The 20,377-nt window shown below is 41.4% G+C and overlaps 3 protein-coding genes across 6 annotated transcripts; 2 read left to right on the top strand and 1 right to left on the bottom strand.

Annotated features, from left to right (window-relative positions):
* Positions 1-4,721, top strand: LOC125311705 (glutathione S-transferase omega-1-like). Its single transcript, XM_048269985.1, has 7 exons — positions 1-88; positions 216-288; positions 1,042-1,150; positions 1,910-2,132; positions 2,615-2,716; positions 3,822-3,928; positions 4,241-4,721. The coding sequence occupies exons 2-7, from the start codon at positions 258-260 to the stop codon at positions 4,389-4,391; spliced, it is 723 nt and encodes a 240-aa protein (XP_048125942.1). The 5' UTR covers positions 1-88; positions 216-257; the 3' UTR covers positions 4,392-4,721.
* Positions 4,722-6,109: 1,388 nt separating this feature from the next.
* Positions 6,110-14,389, top strand: LOC125311704 (glutathione S-transferase omega-1-like). 4 transcript variants are annotated; one of them, XM_048269983.1, is made up of 7 exons: positions 6,110-6,148; positions 9,111-9,187; positions 10,174-10,282; positions 11,016-11,238; positions 11,710-11,811; positions 13,460-13,566; positions 13,908-14,389. In XM_048269983.1, the coding sequence occupies exons 2-7, from the start codon at positions 9,157-9,159 to the stop codon at positions 14,056-14,058; spliced, it is 723 nt and encodes a 240-aa protein (XP_048125940.1). In that variant the 5' UTR covers positions 6,110-6,148; positions 9,111-9,156; the 3' UTR covers positions 14,059-14,389. The 4 variants fall into 4 exon arrangements, with proteins under 4 accessions (XP_048125940.1, XP_048125938.1, XP_048125941.1 ...); XM_048269981.1 differs by lacking the exon at positions 6,110-6,148 and adding an exon at positions 7,140-7,425; XM_048269984.1 differs by lacking the exon at positions 6,110-6,148 and adding an exon at positions 7,499-7,517.
* Positions 14,390-16,193: 1,804 nt separating this feature from the next.
* LOC125311608 (inositol 1,4,5-trisphosphate receptor interacting protein) lies at positions 16,194-20,154 on the bottom strand. Its single transcript, XM_048269831.1, has 2 exons — positions 20,030-20,154; positions 16,194-18,574 (listed from the first exon to the last, which is right to left on the bottom strand). The coding sequence occupies exon 2, from the start codon at positions 18,558-18,560 to the stop codon at positions 16,929-16,931; it is 1,632 nt and encodes a 543-aa protein (XP_048125788.1). The 5' UTR covers positions 18,561-18,574; positions 20,030-20,154; the 3' UTR covers positions 16,194-16,928.
* Between the last annotated feature and the right edge of the window lie 223 nt (positions 20,155-20,377).

Raw genomic sequence — 20,377 nt, 5'->3', positions numbered from 1 at the left:
AGGTTACAAATTGAATATAGTCCAGCCCAAGCAGCCATATTGCGCAGGTATACTTTCGCGCGAGGTGGGGACTGATTCATTCTTACTGGTGAGTTGGCTAAATAAAGTAGGTAGCCTTATAGGTTTGAATGTGTGGATCTGTGGATCTGTATGCTAGCATTGACAAGTTCATATTCAATGTAGGCTGACACGACGTTACAATATTTAATTTGCAGATAACCCACCCTACCCTTGTCAGCTAACTTTACCACAACGCGATGGCAGCAACTCAAAAATCCTTTGCGAAAGGTGAGTCCTACGTTGCCTCATTCTAAATTAAATATAGACTGACTCGTATCAGAATCATTGTGGTTGCAATTAATGCATTCAGTTACGCAATGTGATTTTATCAGTGGTCATTGAATAAGGTTAGGCGTTCTATGTGTTTTTGTTTTGAATTTGAGTAGGGGATGTGATCTTACCATAAAATTGTCATTGAATGTCTGGTAAATATGCTGTAATGACGTCTTTCTGACAACGCTTTTTACCTCCCTGCTGCTGAATCGCTGTTACAATTGCACTGTGGAAATCATAAGAGTAGTTAGCAGGGTGCTCTAGGGCTGGCACACCTCCTCCTTATGCCTACTCACAGTGACTATGCATTCTGACATGAAAGCAGCAATTCCTGCTGTTTCATCTTGGCATATGCTTGCATGTCCGTAGGCCCTACTCAGTATTAAATTTACCTGTGCATCTTTTATCTCATTCAGATACACATTAAATAGGCTACCACTGTGTGTTTATTACTAAAACTAGCCCTAAACTAAAACCCTAAACATTCATTTTGAAACTGTTATTGATGTCCTTGCCTAGTACTGTAACTGGTATGGTCTCCTAACTGAGCAACCGTTCAGTTAACATGTTCAAGAATGGCAAGGGTTGTGGGGACCCCCCACCCCATTCACTACGTTGATATCAGAGTGAACCCTTGCCCCATTTTTGTAGCATTATGTGGAAGCTAATTGTTTGTTCACATAAAGTGATCTGTGTCCTTTTCAACAGGGAGTTCTCCTCCTGGTCCTGTTCCCAAGGGTCACATCAGGCTGTACAGCATGAGATTCTGCCCTTTTGCCCAGAGGACCAGGCTTGTGCTCCATGCCAAGGGCATCAAGTGAGTTTACCTGACACAGCCATGGAAGCTGAGTGGACCATGAAACACTGAAGGCATTTTGATCACTACAGAGATGTTCTGTGGATATCTGTGCCTGGTTTAGAGCCTTTGCACACATTATACAAATCTAACAGACATCTTATTTCATTGACTGACGACGTTATGTAACGGAAGCCAGCTAGCTTAGCTGTGTGTGTGGAACGTTGAATCACGCAGGTTCAACACAACACAGGTTACATTGGTGCCGTGACCCAGATTGGTAGTGAGGTTTAGGCGGGTGAGTGTAACGGATGCCAGCTAGCTTAGTTGTGCTTGTGGAACGTTGGTGAACCTTACTCCCCGACACCTCAAGAGTGCTGCTGGCATGCGAGCTAGTAGCCTGGGCTTTTAGCTCAACTGTCGGCTTTCAGCCATATTTAGCGTTTTTTTTGAAAATGCACTGTAGTTTGTTGATTGTAACAGGCTGCTTTATTCCACCAAATCTTACTCTGTTGCAATGATGGTTTCTGTCTTAGAAACCTACTGTTTATTCGACGTGGTATGTGCATTAAAAGACCAATGTTGTCATATATCTAAAACAAAGAATGATGCATATTGTTATTGATTGGAAACATTGTAATGTATTATTTGAAATGGTAATGAAAATCCCAGATGAACAAAAGGCACAGGAATGTCCTGTAAATTTGCATGAATATGGTCAATTTTAATGGGGTACTTTGGATGACTGAAACTACATGTTTCACCTTTTTACTTTCACAGACATGAGACAGTCAACATTAACCTGAAAGACAAACCTGATTGGTTTTTGGAGAAGAACCCTCTTGGACTTGTGCCAACGCTAGAGACTGTGAATGGTCAGGTGATCTATGAGTCACCAATCACATGCGAGTATCTGGATGAGGTGTATGCAGAGAAGAAATTGCTCCCTTCTGATCCATTTGAGAAGGCTCAGCAGAAGATACTTCTGGAACATTTCTCCAAGGTAATGCAGGTCATCTGCTGGGGAGAACACACAAGACTCTCTCACTTTTATAAAAGCATTAGCCTTCACACATTCCTGTGCTCAGTGAGGCTGTGTTTCAGTGCATCATGTGTGATCCTCAATCATGGCAAAAGGTTGTTGACATTTCAACTAAACAGCCAATCAAATACACCCCTCATTTTCATTCCTCTGAAGCACCATTATTGGTTAGCTGGAGTTGAGTATGCTTACAGCAGCATAACTGACTTCAAGCACGACACTTTATCCCACACCCACCTGATGTGCTTTATCTGACTGGAGTTAGAGCTGCAGTTGCCCGTGTTCAAATAGAAATGGGTGATTCATATGTTTTTTTTTTTGTTTTTTTTTTCCTGATATTCCTTTACATTAGGTGCTCTCACCTTCGTTTCAGCAGATATGGTGAAAATGATTGGGCTGCTATTGAAAATGAATACTGCACGTAAATGTTTGTGCCTCTGCAGGTCACTCCGTACTTCTATAAGATCCCAATGGGCAAGAAGAACGGTGAGGATGTGTCAAGCCTAGAAGCAGAGCTGAAGGAGAAGCTGTCTAAACTAAATGAGGTAAGCAGTCATCACCACAGATGTTAAAAGAGTACGGTTTTGTGTTAACATCCCGTGTGTTGATTTGTACATGACATAGGGAGTACACTAATGGATCAGATCTGATGGACACTCATGCGCAAACCTTTATTCATAGTCATCAGAGTACTTTATCACCCAGAGAGAATCTCAGATCTGATTGGCTGGTGGATGGCTGTTAATTATAAATAACGGGACACCTATGAAGTAGATATGGTAGAAAAAAGTTTAATCACCGTTCCATCAATGCTTATGAATGGTAACTATAACAACCATAGCAGGAGGTTGGAAGCAGGATTGGCAACAAGGGAATCAACTGTAAACAAGCTAACTGTCCACCGCTATCACTGTTAGGGCCAAAGAAAGATGTACAACAAACTGAACAAGTCGGCTTCTTTTTAAACAGAACCGCTTGTTACCTTTGCGTGCTATAGCTTAGTTTAGCGTTACCTATAGTCTGTCAATGACAAACCCATCAAAAATGTTCTGGATTAACATCAAATTAACGTCAGTTTGATGAATAGGCTTATATTTAATTTCATTTCATTCAAATACCTCTAGGTACTTTTGAATTTGAAATGTATAAGCATTAGCTTCTAATTATATCAATCTTAGTTACAAAATTTAAAATAAATTAAAAATAGGGCTAATGTCGGCTACTCTCGTGGCCCACCTGCAATACCTTGACAGCCCACACTTTGGGAAACACTGCTCTGGGTGTCTCAAGATCACTTGAAACTGAAAAGCAGTACAACCACTAGTTGTTGGCTCAAAGTCCAATCTTCCAACGATGAACACTCAGCAGCAAGGAAACTCCAGAAGACAACAACTATCGTCATGCAGCTTCATTGGCTTCCAGTTACATTTTGAGGAAGTGAGACTGGTTTTGAAACCTTTTCTTGCATGAGAACTAGAATGCATTAATTGAGCAATGGAAATGTACAACTCTTACAGGCCATAGCTAGACTAGTGTATACTTGCATATGCATTTCATTTTGCTAGAGTGCAGTATTGACTGTCATAATGAATGCTTTCTTTCCACCTGTTTCACCTGTCTGGGTGGATGTTGTGCTTTGTGTTTTCTCAGGTATTGGTCAACAAGAAAACCAAATTCTTTGGAGGAGATTCTGTCACGATGATCGACTACATGATGTGGCCCTGGTTTGAGAGGATGGAGATGATGGAGTTGACGCAGTACGTGTTCACACTCACAGTTTAAGTCCTTGGTCTCCTTGAGTGATAGGAAATGAATTCGGCCAGAGTTCACGGGCATATAAATGTCACAACTCCAACCACTTGTGTACTGCCAGTCCATTTCAGCAAAAATCATTTGAATAGTTAATATTAGGAATAAACTATAGTGCCTCGATTGTGGATACTTTGTGTTGTGGCATGCAAAGTTTATCTCATCACATTTGTTTTTTGTACAATGTATATGCTGCCTCTTACCCTGTGTGCCCAGTTGAGATCAAACCACAAGGATGTTGTTATGATCATCTGTTTCAGTTGTTTGGATGGCAATGCTGAATTCAAGAAATGGGTCCAATTCATGCTGCAGGACCCTACTGTCAAGGCCACCATGTTCAGCACTGACATTTACAAGGCCTTTTACAAATCCTACATGGATGGCAAACCAGACTATGACTATGGGCTGTGAGCTCCATGGTGACTGCGATGGATGATTTCTGGCGGCCTTCCCTTGACTAGTCTTTTTAATGTTGATTTGACTGAAGCAAACGGGTGAAGAGGAAAGGTTCACGGACTGTAGTCACTGATCAAATCTTACTGAAATTTCAATAAGGACTTTTGTAATTAAAACAAAATGGTTTATTTTCTTTTTTTTTATGTAGGAAAAACTGTCTTTTTGGTGTTTTCATTTTAGCACTTTAGGGTTTGAGATATAAATTAACATTTCGTGACGATCTTTTTTACAAGTTGTTGTCAGCTGCCTTTATTAGTAAATAAAGACAGTCTTGTTTCAATTCAATTGAGTTATTCATTTAGGCAAGAATTCATAAGTGAACCCATCATGAGCATCAGCAAAGAGGAGAAATACTGTATATCACCATCTCCCATGCTCTGTTGATGGAAAAGTTTGGTACACTTCCTCAGAATTCTGACCATGACAAACTCCCACTTTGTACTATTTAGAAAGTCTGGGTGTCAAAAAGTCTCAATGTGGGGATGGGCTCAATGTGTGGGGGAGCTCAGCGTTGCTACTTTCCAATGCTACTGGACCGCACAGAAAAATAATAAAATGTTGCGGGACAATTGCTACCAGGCCTCACAGAACAATGATAGCCTACAATTAAGCAGTTAGGCTTTCACCTTAATATAAACGTATTATTATTATTACAGACCATTATACAGAAATCGGACTACCTATGGAATATGATGCCGTCTGTAAGGTGTGCATTTAAACGTGATGGTATCCCCGCGATAGGACCGTCTTATTGCAGGGAAACGAGGTCATTGCTCCCCTGATTTGGTGACCTGTAAGATTCAGATTTTACCTTATTACATTGTCTCCCCCTCTGCTAAGTTCCATTCATGACTGTTATTTAACCGATATCACTGAAAATGAATTACTTGCTGCTCCCGCATAAACCGTCTATGCCATTCTTTGATAATCAACATGTTTTCAATGTTGTCCCATTCCTCCGCCCCATGGTGGTTTGGCACACCCACACACACACACACACACACACACACACATATTTTCTATAAAGTACACACATTACCATGTCACATCAAATAGATTAAAAAATAATGTATTTTTTCTTATGGTCCTCAATCACAAATGGCACTGATTCTGTAGGACCGCCACCGTGTCTCTCAGTCTAACTCAGAAGCCTACTCTCCACCACAGCCATAATGGAAAAGACTGCTGATCATTGACCCTCCTTAATTGGGCAAGTCACAGAAACTGGAAGGTATAAAGTGTAGTAGGAAAAGGTGCACTTAAGCAACATGTATGACCGGCGTTGAGAAGATTGCAAAGCAAAGCTGATTCAAGAATTTTATGAGCAGCAGAGGAGAGGTGATGCTAGTCTATTTCAAAAGACAGTTTGCATTGGTGTAAACACACACACTATTCTTCTTATGAAGAATAATGAATGTCTACTCTTTTAGTGTTAATACACCTTTACTCGACTCCATCAATTGTGTCATACATTCCTGCATTCATGCATGACTCAAACTGCACAAAAAAAACAAAAAAGAGACAATTGCTTTCGCATTGTTGGACGCTTTAATGTTCTCCTTGACAACCCTTGTTTTCCTCCCACAAAATAGTTGATTTTCATTGGTGAAATTCATGTTAGGCCCGCCCAAGGAAGTAGGCTACAAATTGAGTATAGTCCAGTCCAAGCAGCCATGCGCAGGTACACTTTCGAGCAAGCCAAGGACTGACTGGTGAGTAGGCTAAATATCATGTTGTGATGAAACATTAAATAAAGTAGCCTAATAAGTTTGAATGTGTGGATTATCTTTAGAGGGATATTTGTAAATAGTAGGGGTGTGAATCTCTCATGTAGGCTAAAAGACGATACGATTCGCATCTAGATACATGGGCACGATTCGATACAAGAAAAGATACATGTTTATAAAAAAAACGATTCAGTACGATTCGATGCGATGCGATTCGATGCAGTTCAAGTTTTATAATTTGCTCAAGGTGCACATTCATTTTATATTATCAATTATCATGGTTGTCAATTAGGCAACAAAATGTGTGAATATCTAAACTGAGGTTTGTTTCATATACTGTATTGAAATGAAAAAAGAATAGTCTACATTTCAGTCAAACACAGCAGCCAAATACAACATAATACATTTTTATAGACTTTACAGATTTTATAGTTATATCTGATTGTTTTCATGGAGCTGTAGCCTTGTTGAGGTAAGACAATACCGAAATAAAATAAAACAGTGCTTAAGACACTCTTGGCCTTTTCTCATATAGGCCTAGCCTACCCTACAAGAATAAAATAGGCCTACAAATCAATGAACTCTCAGGGCTTATTTTGTTCCAACTGTAGACCTAATGCAGAAACCTAAAATGCCACAAGTCTGAGTGAATATTAACAAAATCATTGGCTAATAATTTATGCATCGTTTTAGCAGCAAGGGCCAAATTATTATTTGAGGAAGGAAATCCCTTCATCAAAGGTAAGGCTACTCTACAGACTATCGTTGCTGTTTAGGAATGCTGTAAATTCTTAATTTCGCGCTGGATTTCGAAAAACTAAAGCCGACCGAGTGCAAGTTGTCACATGCTTAAGTTGCAATAGATGAATGGGTAATGAGGTCATTTGACAACTTTGGGCAATGAATGTAACCAAAAACGAACTGCATTACCCACAATTCCGTTGCACGTATAGTTTTAAAACCAGAAGTGGGGTGAACGCGGTGCTTGGAACGTAAATGAGCGCAGTGTTGCTAACTTAGCGACTTTGTCGCCATATTTAGCGAGATTTCAGACACCCCAAGCGACTTTTTTTGTAAAAAGCGACTAGCGACAAATCTAGCTACTTTTTCTGGAGACTTTTTGAGACTCTGATGTGATGGCATGTAACGTCCCTTTTTACTCTTATGAGTGAGCAGTGAGTTTCATGCCTGTTTCGCCCAAAGCGTTGCTCCTATAGATCTAACAGCTCAGACAACGTTATTGGAAGGTGCAGCAACTTCGGGTGAGATTACAACCAGAGTCAATGAGACGAGAGCAATGACATGATGACAGGGAAACAGGGACACGCTTTCCAGCACCGTTCAACAAAGGAAAGTAGGCTACAACTTCATTCACAAGCAGATAGTTCAAAATCGAGCATACAAGTTAGAAAAACCTAAAGCATTCGTTTAGGCTATGTCGCCTCAATGTTGTCAATGCAGGACAGACTGTCGGCTGAGGGAAAAAAAATATATCGGTCTGTCTGAGTGACATTAACTAAATAAATCCAAAATATAACCATTGTTGTAAGGTTAAATTGTGTGTAGCCTATGGTTTAGTTATAATCAGACTTCAAGCTGTGCAAGGCAGCAGTTGGGAATAGGTTGGAAATGACTGATTTTCAGCCACTTAATGCTCATTCTGGTGTAGGCCTATACTATGACAAGATGTACAGAAGTGTAAAGTGTATCAATTACCCTAATATACAAGTATGTTAAATTAAATATTTAAATTAGGCTCTTAAAGTTGCCTATTTCAGTAGGTCTAGGAGAAAAGCAAACAGGTGTAAAGGGGAATGAAAGGGGAATTAAAGGGCCATCACCGTTTTTTTTAATTTTTTTTTTGGGGGGTCACGACCTGGTGACGTAATTGATATGCAAATTGGTGTGTGACGTCATCTAGTGACATTTAGCGACTTTTGGAGCTGGCTTTAGCTACTTTCCATTTGAAATAGTTGGCAACACTGAATGAGCGTCTGAGCGAGCAGAAAAGGTTGTGCACCGATTCATAACAAGTAAATCGATATAACGACCGGTTCATTTCAGTTTTTTTCCGATACGGGGCTTCACGTATCGATGTAGCCGTATCTTACACGTTAAAAACGGATACCGATACGTATCGGTTAATCTTTACACCCCTAGTAAATAGGCGTATACGCATAGTTGCATAAATATAGTATGGTGTTTTTCTATCACTTACCTCACAAGGATGTATGGTTTTTATAAGCTTTATTACTGCAGTTATTATGGGCGTTTCAAGGTCATTACACATCTTGAACAGACCAGACCAACAGTCAAGGAGTGGGGTGCTGGAGGATACAGTAGAGTAGACACCAGGCCTGTCATTACATGGTCGAGAGGGGATGAAGTCAGCTGGTGAGGATAAGAGCAAGGACAAGTAACAGGTGGGCATTGTCTGCTATGAAGTAAACAAGATAAGAAAGCCCTACTTACACCTAACTGGCTAGAACCAGAAAGACCCAGAGCTATACAGTTTTGCATATATTTTTATGCATGATGGGAAGATGGTTTCTACCAATATTAGTAACCCTGTCAGATGCTGATTGGCCAGAAGGTGTCTTTTGAAAATGGTGTGAGGAGAGGGCACTTCTCGAGGTCAAGGGCCATTTTTCAATCAGATTTCATCGGGGGGCGCCAGCTGATGACATTTCCTGCCTATTGCGTTGATGGATGGTCTGGACTTTGGTTTAGGCTGGACTATCACTTTAATACGAATATAGATGAATAAAGATCAACAGTCTCTTCAGAGATCTCCTGTCTGCATTGTCTCCTTCGGACGCCTTGTTCCAGAGTGCTAATTAGTCAATAGTTAGACAGTTTTTCCACGACAATAGCCTATCTGTATGCTAGCATTGACAAGTTCATGTTCAATGTAGGCTGACACGACGTTATAATATTTAATTTGCAGATAACCCTACCCTTGGACAGAATTGTCAGCTAACTTTACAACAGCGATGGCAGCAACTCAAAAATGCTTCGCGAAAGGTGAGTCCTTGCCTCATTCTAAACTAAATGTAGACTTGTATCAGAATCATTGCAGTTGTTGCAATGAATGCATTCAGTTATGCAATGTGATTTTATCAGTGGTCATGGAATAAGGTTAGGCGTTCTATGTGTATTTGTTTTGAATTTGAGTAGGGGATGTGATATTACCACTACAATTGTCATTGAATGTTCATGGTTCTGCATTATTAAACCGAACGACAATGGGACCAGTGTTCAGGCCCAAAATGTATACCCAAGTCTCTTATATTGATCCAGCAAAAGAAACTATGTTATCAATGGATCATTTTGTGCAGTCTTGATTTACGGGGAAAATATTTGTAAGTAACTTTACAGAAAAACAAGCCCAAGTTGCTTATAATAACTGAACCTGGCAACTCTGATTGGGACATTCTCAAACCAGCAGCCCAGCCGCGAAAACGATGTCTGGTATACTCTGTAACGGGTCTGTTTTAGATGGTGTTAGATGGTAGGCTACAATTACACTGTCAAAATCATATTGTATAAGAGTAGTTAGCAGGATGCTCTAATATAAGGGTGGAGACTCTAGGGCTGGCACACCTCCTTCTTATGCCTACTCACAATGACTATGCAAAGCAGTGAAAACAGCAATTCCTTGCTTGCATGCCTGTATACTCACTCATTATAAAATTCACCTGTGCATCTTTTATCTCATTCAGATACACATTAAATAGGCTACCATTTACTTTTAATTTACTGAGTGTCTATTACTAAAACTAAAACCCTAAATATCCATGTTGAAACTTTTATTGATGCCCTTGCCTAGTAACTGGTATGGTCTCCTGTACGAATAGCAACCATTCAGTTAACATGTTCAAGAATGGCAAGGGTTGTGGGGACCCCCCACCCCATTCACTAAGTTGATATCAGAGCTTGCCCCATTTTTGTTGCATTATGTGGAAGCTAATTGTTTGTTCACATAAAGTGATCTGTGTCCTTTTTAACAGGGAGCTCTCCTCCTGGTCCTGTTACCAAGGGTCACATCAGGCTGTACAGCATGAGATTCTGCCCTTTTGCCCAGAGGGCCAGGCTTGTGCTTCATGCCAAGGGCATCAAGTGAGTTTACCTGACACAGCCATGGATGCTGAGTGGACCATGGCCTTGCAGACATTTACTTGGATTTTAGTTAACACTGAAGGCACAGCATGAAGCCTGGGCTTTTAGCTCAAATGTCAGCACACTCACCTTCCGATCCGAGGTGCTGCTGTTCGCGGGTTCGAGTCCGGGCGTGTGCAGGGCTGAATGATGATGAATATTGTTATTGATTGGAAACATTGTAATGTATTATTTTAAAGGAACCGTATGTAAGATTGTGGCCAAAACGGGTACTGCAATCAATTTCAAATTACTGTAGAGCGGTGTATGCCCTCCCCCTCCCCCCTGACTGGCAGAGCTGGCTGCCCGGATGCCGAAACACTACTGACTTTGTGATTAGTAGATGGGTGGAGGGTGGCGCATCAGGCCAAAACACAACATGACAACATCAGTTGAGGGCTGCAACTTCACTTTTTAAATGATAATATCCTGGCCGGACTATTGTTGTCAGTGATATAAGTATTTGAAATTAACATGATTTCTTAATGTCTAGTGACATATCAGGGCCATATTATGATTAATTGAAATACATTTCTTACATATGGTTCCTTTAAATAAAGTAATGAAAAAGGCACAGGAATAGTTATTATTACCAGTTAGTATCTTATCAGTATTTCCTGTAAATTTGCATTAATATGTTCAATTTTAATGGGATACTTTTGATGACTGCAACTACACATTTTTACTTTCACAGACATGAGACAGTCAACATAAACCTGAAGGACAAACCTGATTGGTTTTTGGAGAAGAACCCTCTTGGCGAGGTGCCAACGCTGGAGACTGTGAATGGTCAGGTGATCTATGAGTCACCAATCACATGCGAGTATCTGGATGAGGTGTATGCAGAGAAAAAACTGCTCCCTTCTGATCCATTTGAGAAGGCTCAGCAGAAGATACTTCTGGAACATTTCTCCAAGGTAATGCAGGTCATCTGCTGGGGAGAACACACAAGACTCTCTGTAGCTCTCAAAAAAGCATTAGCCTTCACACATTCCTGTGCTCAGTGAGGCTGTGTTTCAGTGCATCATGTGCAATCCTCAATCATGGCAAAAGGTTGTTGACATTTCAACTAAACAGCCAATCAAATACACCCCTCATTTTCATTCCTCTGAAGCACCATTATTGGTTAGCTGGAGTTGAGTATGCTTACAGCAGCATAACTGACTTCAAGCACGGCACTTTATCCCACACCCACCTGATGTGCTTTATCTGACTGGAGTTAGAGCTGCAGTTGCCCGTGTTCAAATAGAAATGGGTGATTCATATGTTTTTTTTTTCTGATATTCCTTTACATTAGGTCCTCTCACCTTCGCTCCAGCAGTGATGGTGAAAATGATTGGGCTGCTATTGAAAATGAATACTGCATGTAAATGGTTGTGCCTCTGCAGGTCACTCCGTACTTCTATAAGATCCCAATGGGCAAGCAGAAAGGCGAGGATGTGTCAAGCCTAGAAGCAGAGCTGAAGGGGAGGCTGTCTAAATTAAATGAGGTAAGCCGTCATCACCACAGATGTTAATAGAGTGCGGTTTTGTGTTAACCTCCCGTGTGTTGATTTGTACATGACATAGGGGGTACACTAATGGATCAGATCTGATGGACACTCATGCGCAAACTTTTATTCATAGTCATCAGAGTACTTGCTACGAGTCCTGTTCTTCACTGGTTCACTGTGATATTCTGATTTGCTTGAGACATAATAACTTTATTTTGACAACCACCACTCCTTTATGACACACTTTATCACCCGGAGAGAATCTCAGATCTGATTTGCTGGTGGATGGCTGTTAATTATAAATAACGGGACACCTATGAAGTAGATATGGTAAAAAAAAAGTTTAATCATCGTTCCATCAATGCTTATGAATGGTAACTATAACAACCATAGTAGGACGACAGTTTATTCTGGAAGCAGGCTTGGCAACAAGGGAATCAACTGTAAACAAGCTAACTGTCCACCACTATCACTGTTAGGGCCAAAAAAAGATGTACAACAAACTGAACAAGTCGGCTTCTTTTAAACGGAACCGCTTGTTTCCTTTGCATCCTATAAAGGCATGACTATGTCTACGGCATTCTAGGTGTCCCGTTACGAAATTAATCCCGTACGAAATTAATGGACTCGGCAGAGGAACCTCCTTGGGCTGTGTGTCGGAGAGTTCTTTGCCTCCACCTTGTCCGTTAATTCCGAATAACGGGACACCTCTGCGTTACCCATAATCTGTCAATGACAACCCCATCAAATATGTTCTGGATTAACATCGAATGAACACTTTTATGAATTGGCTTATTTTAATTTACGGTAATTCAAATACCTCTAGGTACTTTTGAATTTGAAATTTGCTTCTAATTATGTCAACCTTAGTTACAAAATTGAAAATAATAATAATAAAAAAAACAGGATAATGAAGCTACCTCTCGTGGCCCACCTGCAATACCTTGAAGGCCCACACTTTGAGAAACACTGCTCTAGGTATCTCAAGATCACTTGAAACTGAAAAGCAATACAACCACTAGTTGTTGGCTCAAAGTCCAATCTTGCAAAGATGAACACTCAGCAGCAAGGAAACTCCAGAAGACAACAACTATCGTCATGCAGCTTCATTGGCTTCCAGTTACGTTTCGAGAAAGTGAGACTGGTTTTGAAACCTTTTCTTGCATGAGAACTTGAATGCATTAATTGAGCAATGGAAATGTACAACTCTTACAACATAGCTAGAATAGTGTATACTTGCATATGCATTTCATTTGTGCAAGAGTGCAGTATTCACTGTCATAATGGATGCTTTCTTTGGTTACACTCTACTTGATAGTGTCATGTCACTCTTATGTCGACACTGTCATGAATGTGTCATAAACAAGTCGTAAGCGTTTATGACATAACGCTTCTGTTATTAAGTGACACCCGGTTTTTGTCATAACAAATTAAGGTTAGGATTGGGGTTAGGTTTAGAGTTAGGGTTGGGGTTATAGGATTAGGGTTAGAGGTTAGGATTAGGGTTAGGTTTCATGTGTCATGACAGTGTCATGTGTTCACGACAGCGTCATGTCACTCTTATGTCGATACTGTCAAGTAAAGTGTTACCCTTATCCACCTGTTTCACCTGTCTGGGTGGATGTTGTGCTTTGTGTTTTCTCAGGTGCTGGTCAATAAGAAAACCAAATTCTTTGGAGGAGATTCTGTCACGATGATCGACTACATGATGTGGCCCTGGTTTGAGAGGATGGAGATGATGGAGTTGACGCAGTACGTGTTCACACTCACAGTTTAAGTCCTTGGTCTCCTTGAGTGATAGGAAATGAATTCGGCCAGAGTTCACAGGCATTTAAATGTCACAACTCACAAACCACTTGTGTAATGCCAGTCCATTTCAGCAAAAATCATTTGAATAGTTAATATTAGGAATGAAATATAGTGCCTCGATTCAGGCAGATTCACAATGTTTCTGACTCTCAGTTTATACTTTGCATTGTGACATACAGTATTTCCCTCATCACATGTTGTTTGTACAATGTATATGCTGCCTCTTACCCTGTGTGCCCAGTTGAGATCAAACCATAAGGAGTTGTTATGATCATCTGTTTCAGTTGTTTGGATGGCAATGCTGAATTCAAGAAATGGGTCCAATTCATGCTGCAGGACCCTACTGTCAAGGCCACCATGTTCAGCACTGACACCTACAAGGCCTTTTACAAATCCTACACGGATGGCAAACCAGACTATGACTATGGGCTGTGAGCTCCATGGTGACTGTGATGGAGACATCGATGATTTCTGGCGGCCTGCCCTTGACTAGTCTTTTTAATGTTGATTTGACTGAAGCAAACGGGTGAAGAGGAAAGGTTCTGGGACTGAAGTCACTGATCAAATCTTACTGAAATTTCAATAAGGATTTTTGTAATCAAAACAAAATGGTTTATTTTCTATTTTTTAATGTAGGATGTCTTTTCGGTGTTTTCATTTTAGCACTTTAGGGTTTGAGATATAAATTAACATTTGGTGACTAGATCTTTTTTTACAAATTGTTGTCAGCTGCCTTTATTAGTAAATAAAGACAGTCTTGTTTCAATTCAACAAGTTATTCATTCAAGCAAGAATTCAGAAGTGAACCCATCATTAGCATCAGCAAAGAGGAGAAATACTGTGTATCACCAGCAGATGGATCTCCCATGCTCTGTTGGAAATGTTTGGTACACTTCCTCAGAATTCTGACCATGACAAACTCCACCCACTTTGTACTATTTAAAAAGTCTGGGCGTCATTGGTGACATCACTGGGTGAGAACCGGGAATGGAATTTCAAGTCATGCTGTGTTTGCTCATCGAAAATATAGCCAACTCTATTTACAGCATACACTGAAATGTGTTTCTACAGAAGAATACACATGTATCAGCAATGGAACCTACAATGATTTTCAGGAACAAGTATGCCCACAACATTGAAGTTAAAGCAGTGCATTTATTTATGTAAACAGAAACAGTTCCCCCAAATACAATACAAATATTCATTACAGAGCAAATACCCAAATTATTGTTGTAACAATATAAATGTACTTAAAAAAGGAAATAATTAATGGATTTCTATGGAACATCACGAAAACATGCGTGCGCAACCAAGAGGCAGAAAGCACCATAGAACAGCATAGAGCAATGCAAAAGAGCAACAGAATAAAATGAGTTTTTGTGCTGAAAACTGCACCAATTCGAAATCACGATGGTTAGAGAATGTTAAATATGTTCAATATCCCTAACGGAATGCATGTCTTCTCCAAAAATGACAAAATATGATGTTATATTAATAATCCAAATGAACGTCAAACTTTGAAATATAGTCTGAAATGAGATGTTATCATTGAGACAACAGGGGTATACAAAAAAATCCGATTGTAGCTTACAGCAGCCGACTATTTAGGTTAAGTTAATAACGTTGTGGACGGCCACCAAGCGTCTTCTGCCTCACGGCTGCGCGCATCTAGTTTTGTTGGTAAACGGGAAACCTGTGTATACACAAACACTACATGTCTTGGTGGACTTATTTAAAAAAATATACTATTTAAATCCAAACCTGGGTTTGGTTTGACATTGACACTCAAGAGCAGCTATTGGTAAGATCCTTCATTGCTTTTGTTTTGATAGACATCTGACTCCTTTCAGCTATTCTAAATATCTTCTCCTTGCCATAAACACTGAACTTGAACACAGGAAATACTAACATGTGACTGCTAACACTAACTTAACATGTGACCAGCCCACACACTCCAAAGCAAGCTGACACACCAAGCATTCATTGAAATGGAATTGAAAGTTTTTAGAATGACATTTTGAGCATTTCATCAGACCAGTAACGGTGATGACACTAATATTCAGTAGGTTGAGTGAAAAGGCTTAGTTGGTGATTGCTATCCTTAGGTACTATGTGGTTTTTGGATTACTATTTAGAAAATTAAGTATTTCTTATGTAAGAAAATATTATTACAATATATACATAGGATTAAAATATCATACTTACACAAGAACAACAGCGTATTATGTTTTATTTACTGAAGTAGTCTACACCTGATATATAGTGGGACTAACTTACTCACGTTACTTCCCTGTGAGTTGTGCCTCAAGCCCATGAAGAGGCCCTGAAACATCTTTTCGAATGACATGCTTATTGGAATACAATGACCTCCCTTTCCTTTAGACAGCATGATGTGCAGTGACTGTCACACCATTCTCTGAATACAGTCAGGCAAATTTGGTGACCTTTTATTAAATTACTACTCTTGTTCAGGGCTAGTGTTGACACTTCCTAGAAATCTGATGATATGTTGCCAGGCTTCTAGCACCCTAAAAAAAAAAAAACTAAGAAAGTCTCAAATACGTATAATAAGGTTTCTCTAAATGGAACAAATGACTATAGCAATAGCAAAGTACTATTACCCCTTATATTCTGAGTACACATGAACAAGCACCTGGACACCTTCCCCATAACAACTTTACTGGGCTAAACATACAAATGTTTTCAACTCCTAGCTCTGTCCCTATTCAAAAGCATAACATAACCAGTGCAACGAATCTTTTGTGAACCTGTTCAACTGTGAACAGTCATAAGGTCAAAAGCGAAACCATGTTCTGTAGGCACATTTCTCAAAATGTTATCTCCACCTTTGTGACAACTGACTAAGTACCATTGGCATGTCTTCCTGAATGATGCTGAGGAATTTTAAGTGAGTTCAGTGGAAACCATTTACTTCTTCCACAAGGAATGCCACAATATTTATAGAATGACCATGAGACCTTGGGAAAAGCATTCAAGTAATGTGCAATAATGTGCAATAAAAAATATTAAATAACACTACACTGTTAGCAGAACAGAATGTGATCAGTGCCTTCTCATTTTTTGCTGCAATCTGAAGGAGAAATAAGTCATTGCTGTCTTGGTGATAGTAGCTGCTTTCCAGGGAAAAAAAGTACACCAACCACCAAACAAAATCCAGAGCCCTGCTCATTCAGTTCCTTCCCAGCCACGACAGTTCCTGTGATAGGAATCTGTAATTTTGTCAGGCAATTACAACCGAGTCACTGAACCTCAGATTACAGTCCATTCTTTAGCGGTGAGCCGCACTACGACTGCCGAGCTGAGTGTGGCCCACGGAGAACATCTCCGTTGGGAACATGAGGAGTGTATTCCTGGATCAGAACTGGAGCATTCCTGACCAGCTCTTGGACATGCTCCACCACTCCTGTGTACAGCTGCCTTTGCAGCACCAGTGGCCGGAAAAGATTGACTGATTCTGCCGCCCGGAATATTTCAGGAACTCTGATTTCGGCTGGAACTGAAGAGTTCCCGATGATGATATGACTGAGTCTCTTTTCCTGGATACTTTTCTGGAGTAAACCCAACAGATCTCCAAACCGTTGGTCCAGGTTTTGAGGTCCCCATGCAGAAGGGGGTTTAGCAAGCAACAAGTGCAGCAGTGCAGTTTTCAGGTGATAGTTAGTAAGAGCACATCTGCCCGTCAGGCTGGTCTGCTTTTTGTGGAGGAACGAGGCAACCTGCAGGCACCGGATGTGGCAGGAGCTCTCAGGAAGACTTTTGGCCAGGTGCTTGAGCAAATTTCTTTCGTACACAGAGAAGGAGAGGTGCCAGTGCATGTCCGAGGAGCTCTCCCCATCCGTGGGGAAATGCGAGATGAAGTACGCGTCTGTGTCCTCAAGCTGTACCACAGGGGTTAGGTTGAGCAGCACAACTTTTCCCGACCTGAAACGGATCTTTAGGGCTCCAGGGGAGTCCAGGTTTCGGAAAGTGAGCTCAAACTCATACTTGTGTGAGATGCGCCCCCACGCTTTGGTCACAGAGATCTGGAACCACTTCATAACCTGGTCTTTGGCCAGGTAGGTTGTGCCTTTTGAGCAAAGGAGTTCTTCTAGGCAGTGGTCAGCATCTTTGGGAGGGTCGTTCCTGGCATGGACCAGGCACAGCATGTCTTCACCTAGGTTGGTGGACCCACACAGGCAGTCAGCGCTACCCTCACCCAATCGGGCCACACGGATCTGACCACAGCCCTGCCACAGGTCCGGGGTCAGATCGCTCGATGGCCCGCACCACAGTTGAAACTGGTAGCAATAGGGTTCAGGCGGGGCAAAGGGCACGATGAGGTCACATGTGAACGGCCTGCAGACTCCCCAGGACTCAAACACGCTTCCCACTCCCACAAAATCCTCCACTTCCATGTCAGCCTCGCGGTCCCCTGCACTTCTCAGAGCCTCCAGTAGATCATCCGCGAAGCCCTCCACAAACTCACGCACCCTGCGACTCTCCTGGGTGGGCCCGTGGAAGCATGTCTCACAGAGGCTTCCGAGGGCACCCTTCTCTAAAACCAAGTACCTGTCTCTGGACCCTCCTCCACTAAACCAACCGTCCAAATCCTCATTGGGTGCATCTGAGCCCTGGCCATCCACTTGGCTTGCCTCCTGCCTGCACACCTCAATGGTGAAGAAGATGACGAGAGAGAGGGCGCTCCAGAAGTACCAGCTGTAGCTGCCATCCAGGTCAGCGCTGAGGGCCTCTGCTGAGAGCTCTTGCTCCAACCTAGTCTGCTCAGCCTCCAGCCTCTCCTGGTGTTCCTTCATGCGAACCAGCAGATCATTCTCCTGTTCAGGGGCCGGCGCAGTGCTGTTGTCGGGGAAGAGCAAGGGGTGGTTCAAGATGGCAGCTGCCACCACCACACAGAAACGAGCAATGGCCCCCTGCATCCTCACAAGGGAGTCTGTGGAGTAGGCAGAACTAAAATGAGTACAACATACATTGACATGTGACAGCATATAAGAACCTATTAGCAGGCTGCTAAATGTTCCAGACTGGCCATGTTACAGTATACAACACTAAGAATCAGAAATGATGACTTGGTCACCTTTGTGTCTGGAATAATGTATTCAATGCTAATATTTGTTATACCGTCTTTGTTTTCTTCCTCCGTCCCCATCACAAACGCACACACACACACACACACACACACACACAACACAAACATTTGAGCACTGCTGTCTGTCTAAATAAAGCCTCGTGCCCACTCTGACGCAGATACCGGGCCTGGCTGAATATGTGCGCTGGAGGGAAGTGTGATGATAACCTTTCTTTTCTTTTTTTCGCAACACAACAGGGTCCCCTGATAACTCTACATAGGCTGATAACATTGTTTCCACTCTAGTCCAACAGGTTTTTTTAAGGACAACAGCATCAGGTTAGTGAAACATTTTAGATATTAACACAGAACTCCACGTGGGCTATAGGCATTCAGTGCTGAACTAGTGTCAGTAGTGCTTCATTTCTTTTGTCACTTTAGGAAGTGTAAAAATATAACTGTACACCAGGAAGGAAGTTACATAATTAGTGTCTTTGCAAAGTGCTCATTTCATGTCAGCATTAGCTCTGGACCACACAGAGAAATTGCAACACAATAAAACAATGGAACGTTTTCTGAACTTTTGTTTTATTTAGGTGGCCTGATGCCAAACGGAGTGTATTAAAGAAATCCTGACATAAGTATGGACACAGACTTTGCAAAGCTGACCACCGCTGACTCATTTGGATAGGCTATTGGGAGGGGGCTAGACAAACATAGACACAACTGAAAGTGTAACAATACCCAAATAGGCTGTTTTGCATTGTCAGCTTCAAAAAAGGGGTGCCCCTTTTCATGGCAATGGCCACATGATGATAAACCAAAAGAAAAAGGCACGCAGAGAATCTCTCTCCCCTTCTGCTATCCTAACGAGTAAAGGCTCGTGTCAAAAATAAGCGTATTCTTGGAATCCTTCCATGGTAGTATTTGTTTACTCACTGAGTTTCCCGGGAAACTGCTTCCTAGGACTCACACTTTCTCTTTGCATGTCGTGCCCAAGTGGAAACTACAGTGACGAAGCGCCATCACCGCATATTGCGTATATTGCATATTGCGAGTTGCTACAACAACTACAAACAACGCTTTCAAAAGTTGCTTAATAGACCCTAGTCTCAGACAGACAACACTCCAAACTTCCCTGTTTGACTAACATTCTAAACAAAAGAATCATTGAAGGATAAACAGTTTAGAGCAGAACACTCACTCATTAACAGAACACAACAGAACACTCACTCATTAGGGCTAATTTACTAGTCTCATATGCGAGTAGGCTATGCGTAAATGTATGCGAATTATAATAGACTAAAAGTAAAGACAAACCTTGTGTCCTCAGGTGAGTTTTCAGACCATCTCAAAAGGTGGTGGGTTAAGCTACATATCCACTACACCAATAGAGGAAGTTCCCGTTATGCCTGTAACTTGACTGATCTGTCGGTTTGCCCTCGCGCACTCTACTCATTTCCTGAGCCAAAATACTTCTCTCCTCCTTCATTCTCCGCGCGTAGCCTATTGTGGACTCTCAGCATACAGTCCACGTGAGTTTGTTCCAGCGCGAGGGCACGGGTTCATGTTATATTATGCTGAAAATGGGGGGACATTGTAGCCTTGTCACAAGTTTAGGATGAAAACAGAGGAGTGAGTTGTGGATGGGACCGAAAAGGGTCGAAG

The sequence above is a fragment of the Alosa alosa genome, chromosome 18, assembly GCF_017589495.1.
Source record: "Alosa alosa isolate M-15738 ecotype Scorff River chromosome 18, AALO_Geno_1.1, whole genome shotgun sequence".
Taxonomy (NCBI): domain Eukaryota; kingdom Metazoa; phylum Chordata; class Actinopteri; order Clupeiformes; family Clupeidae; genus Alosa; species Alosa alosa.
Note: the sequence above shows the minus strand (reverse complement) of the source record. Positions and strands in the feature narration are given on the sequence as shown.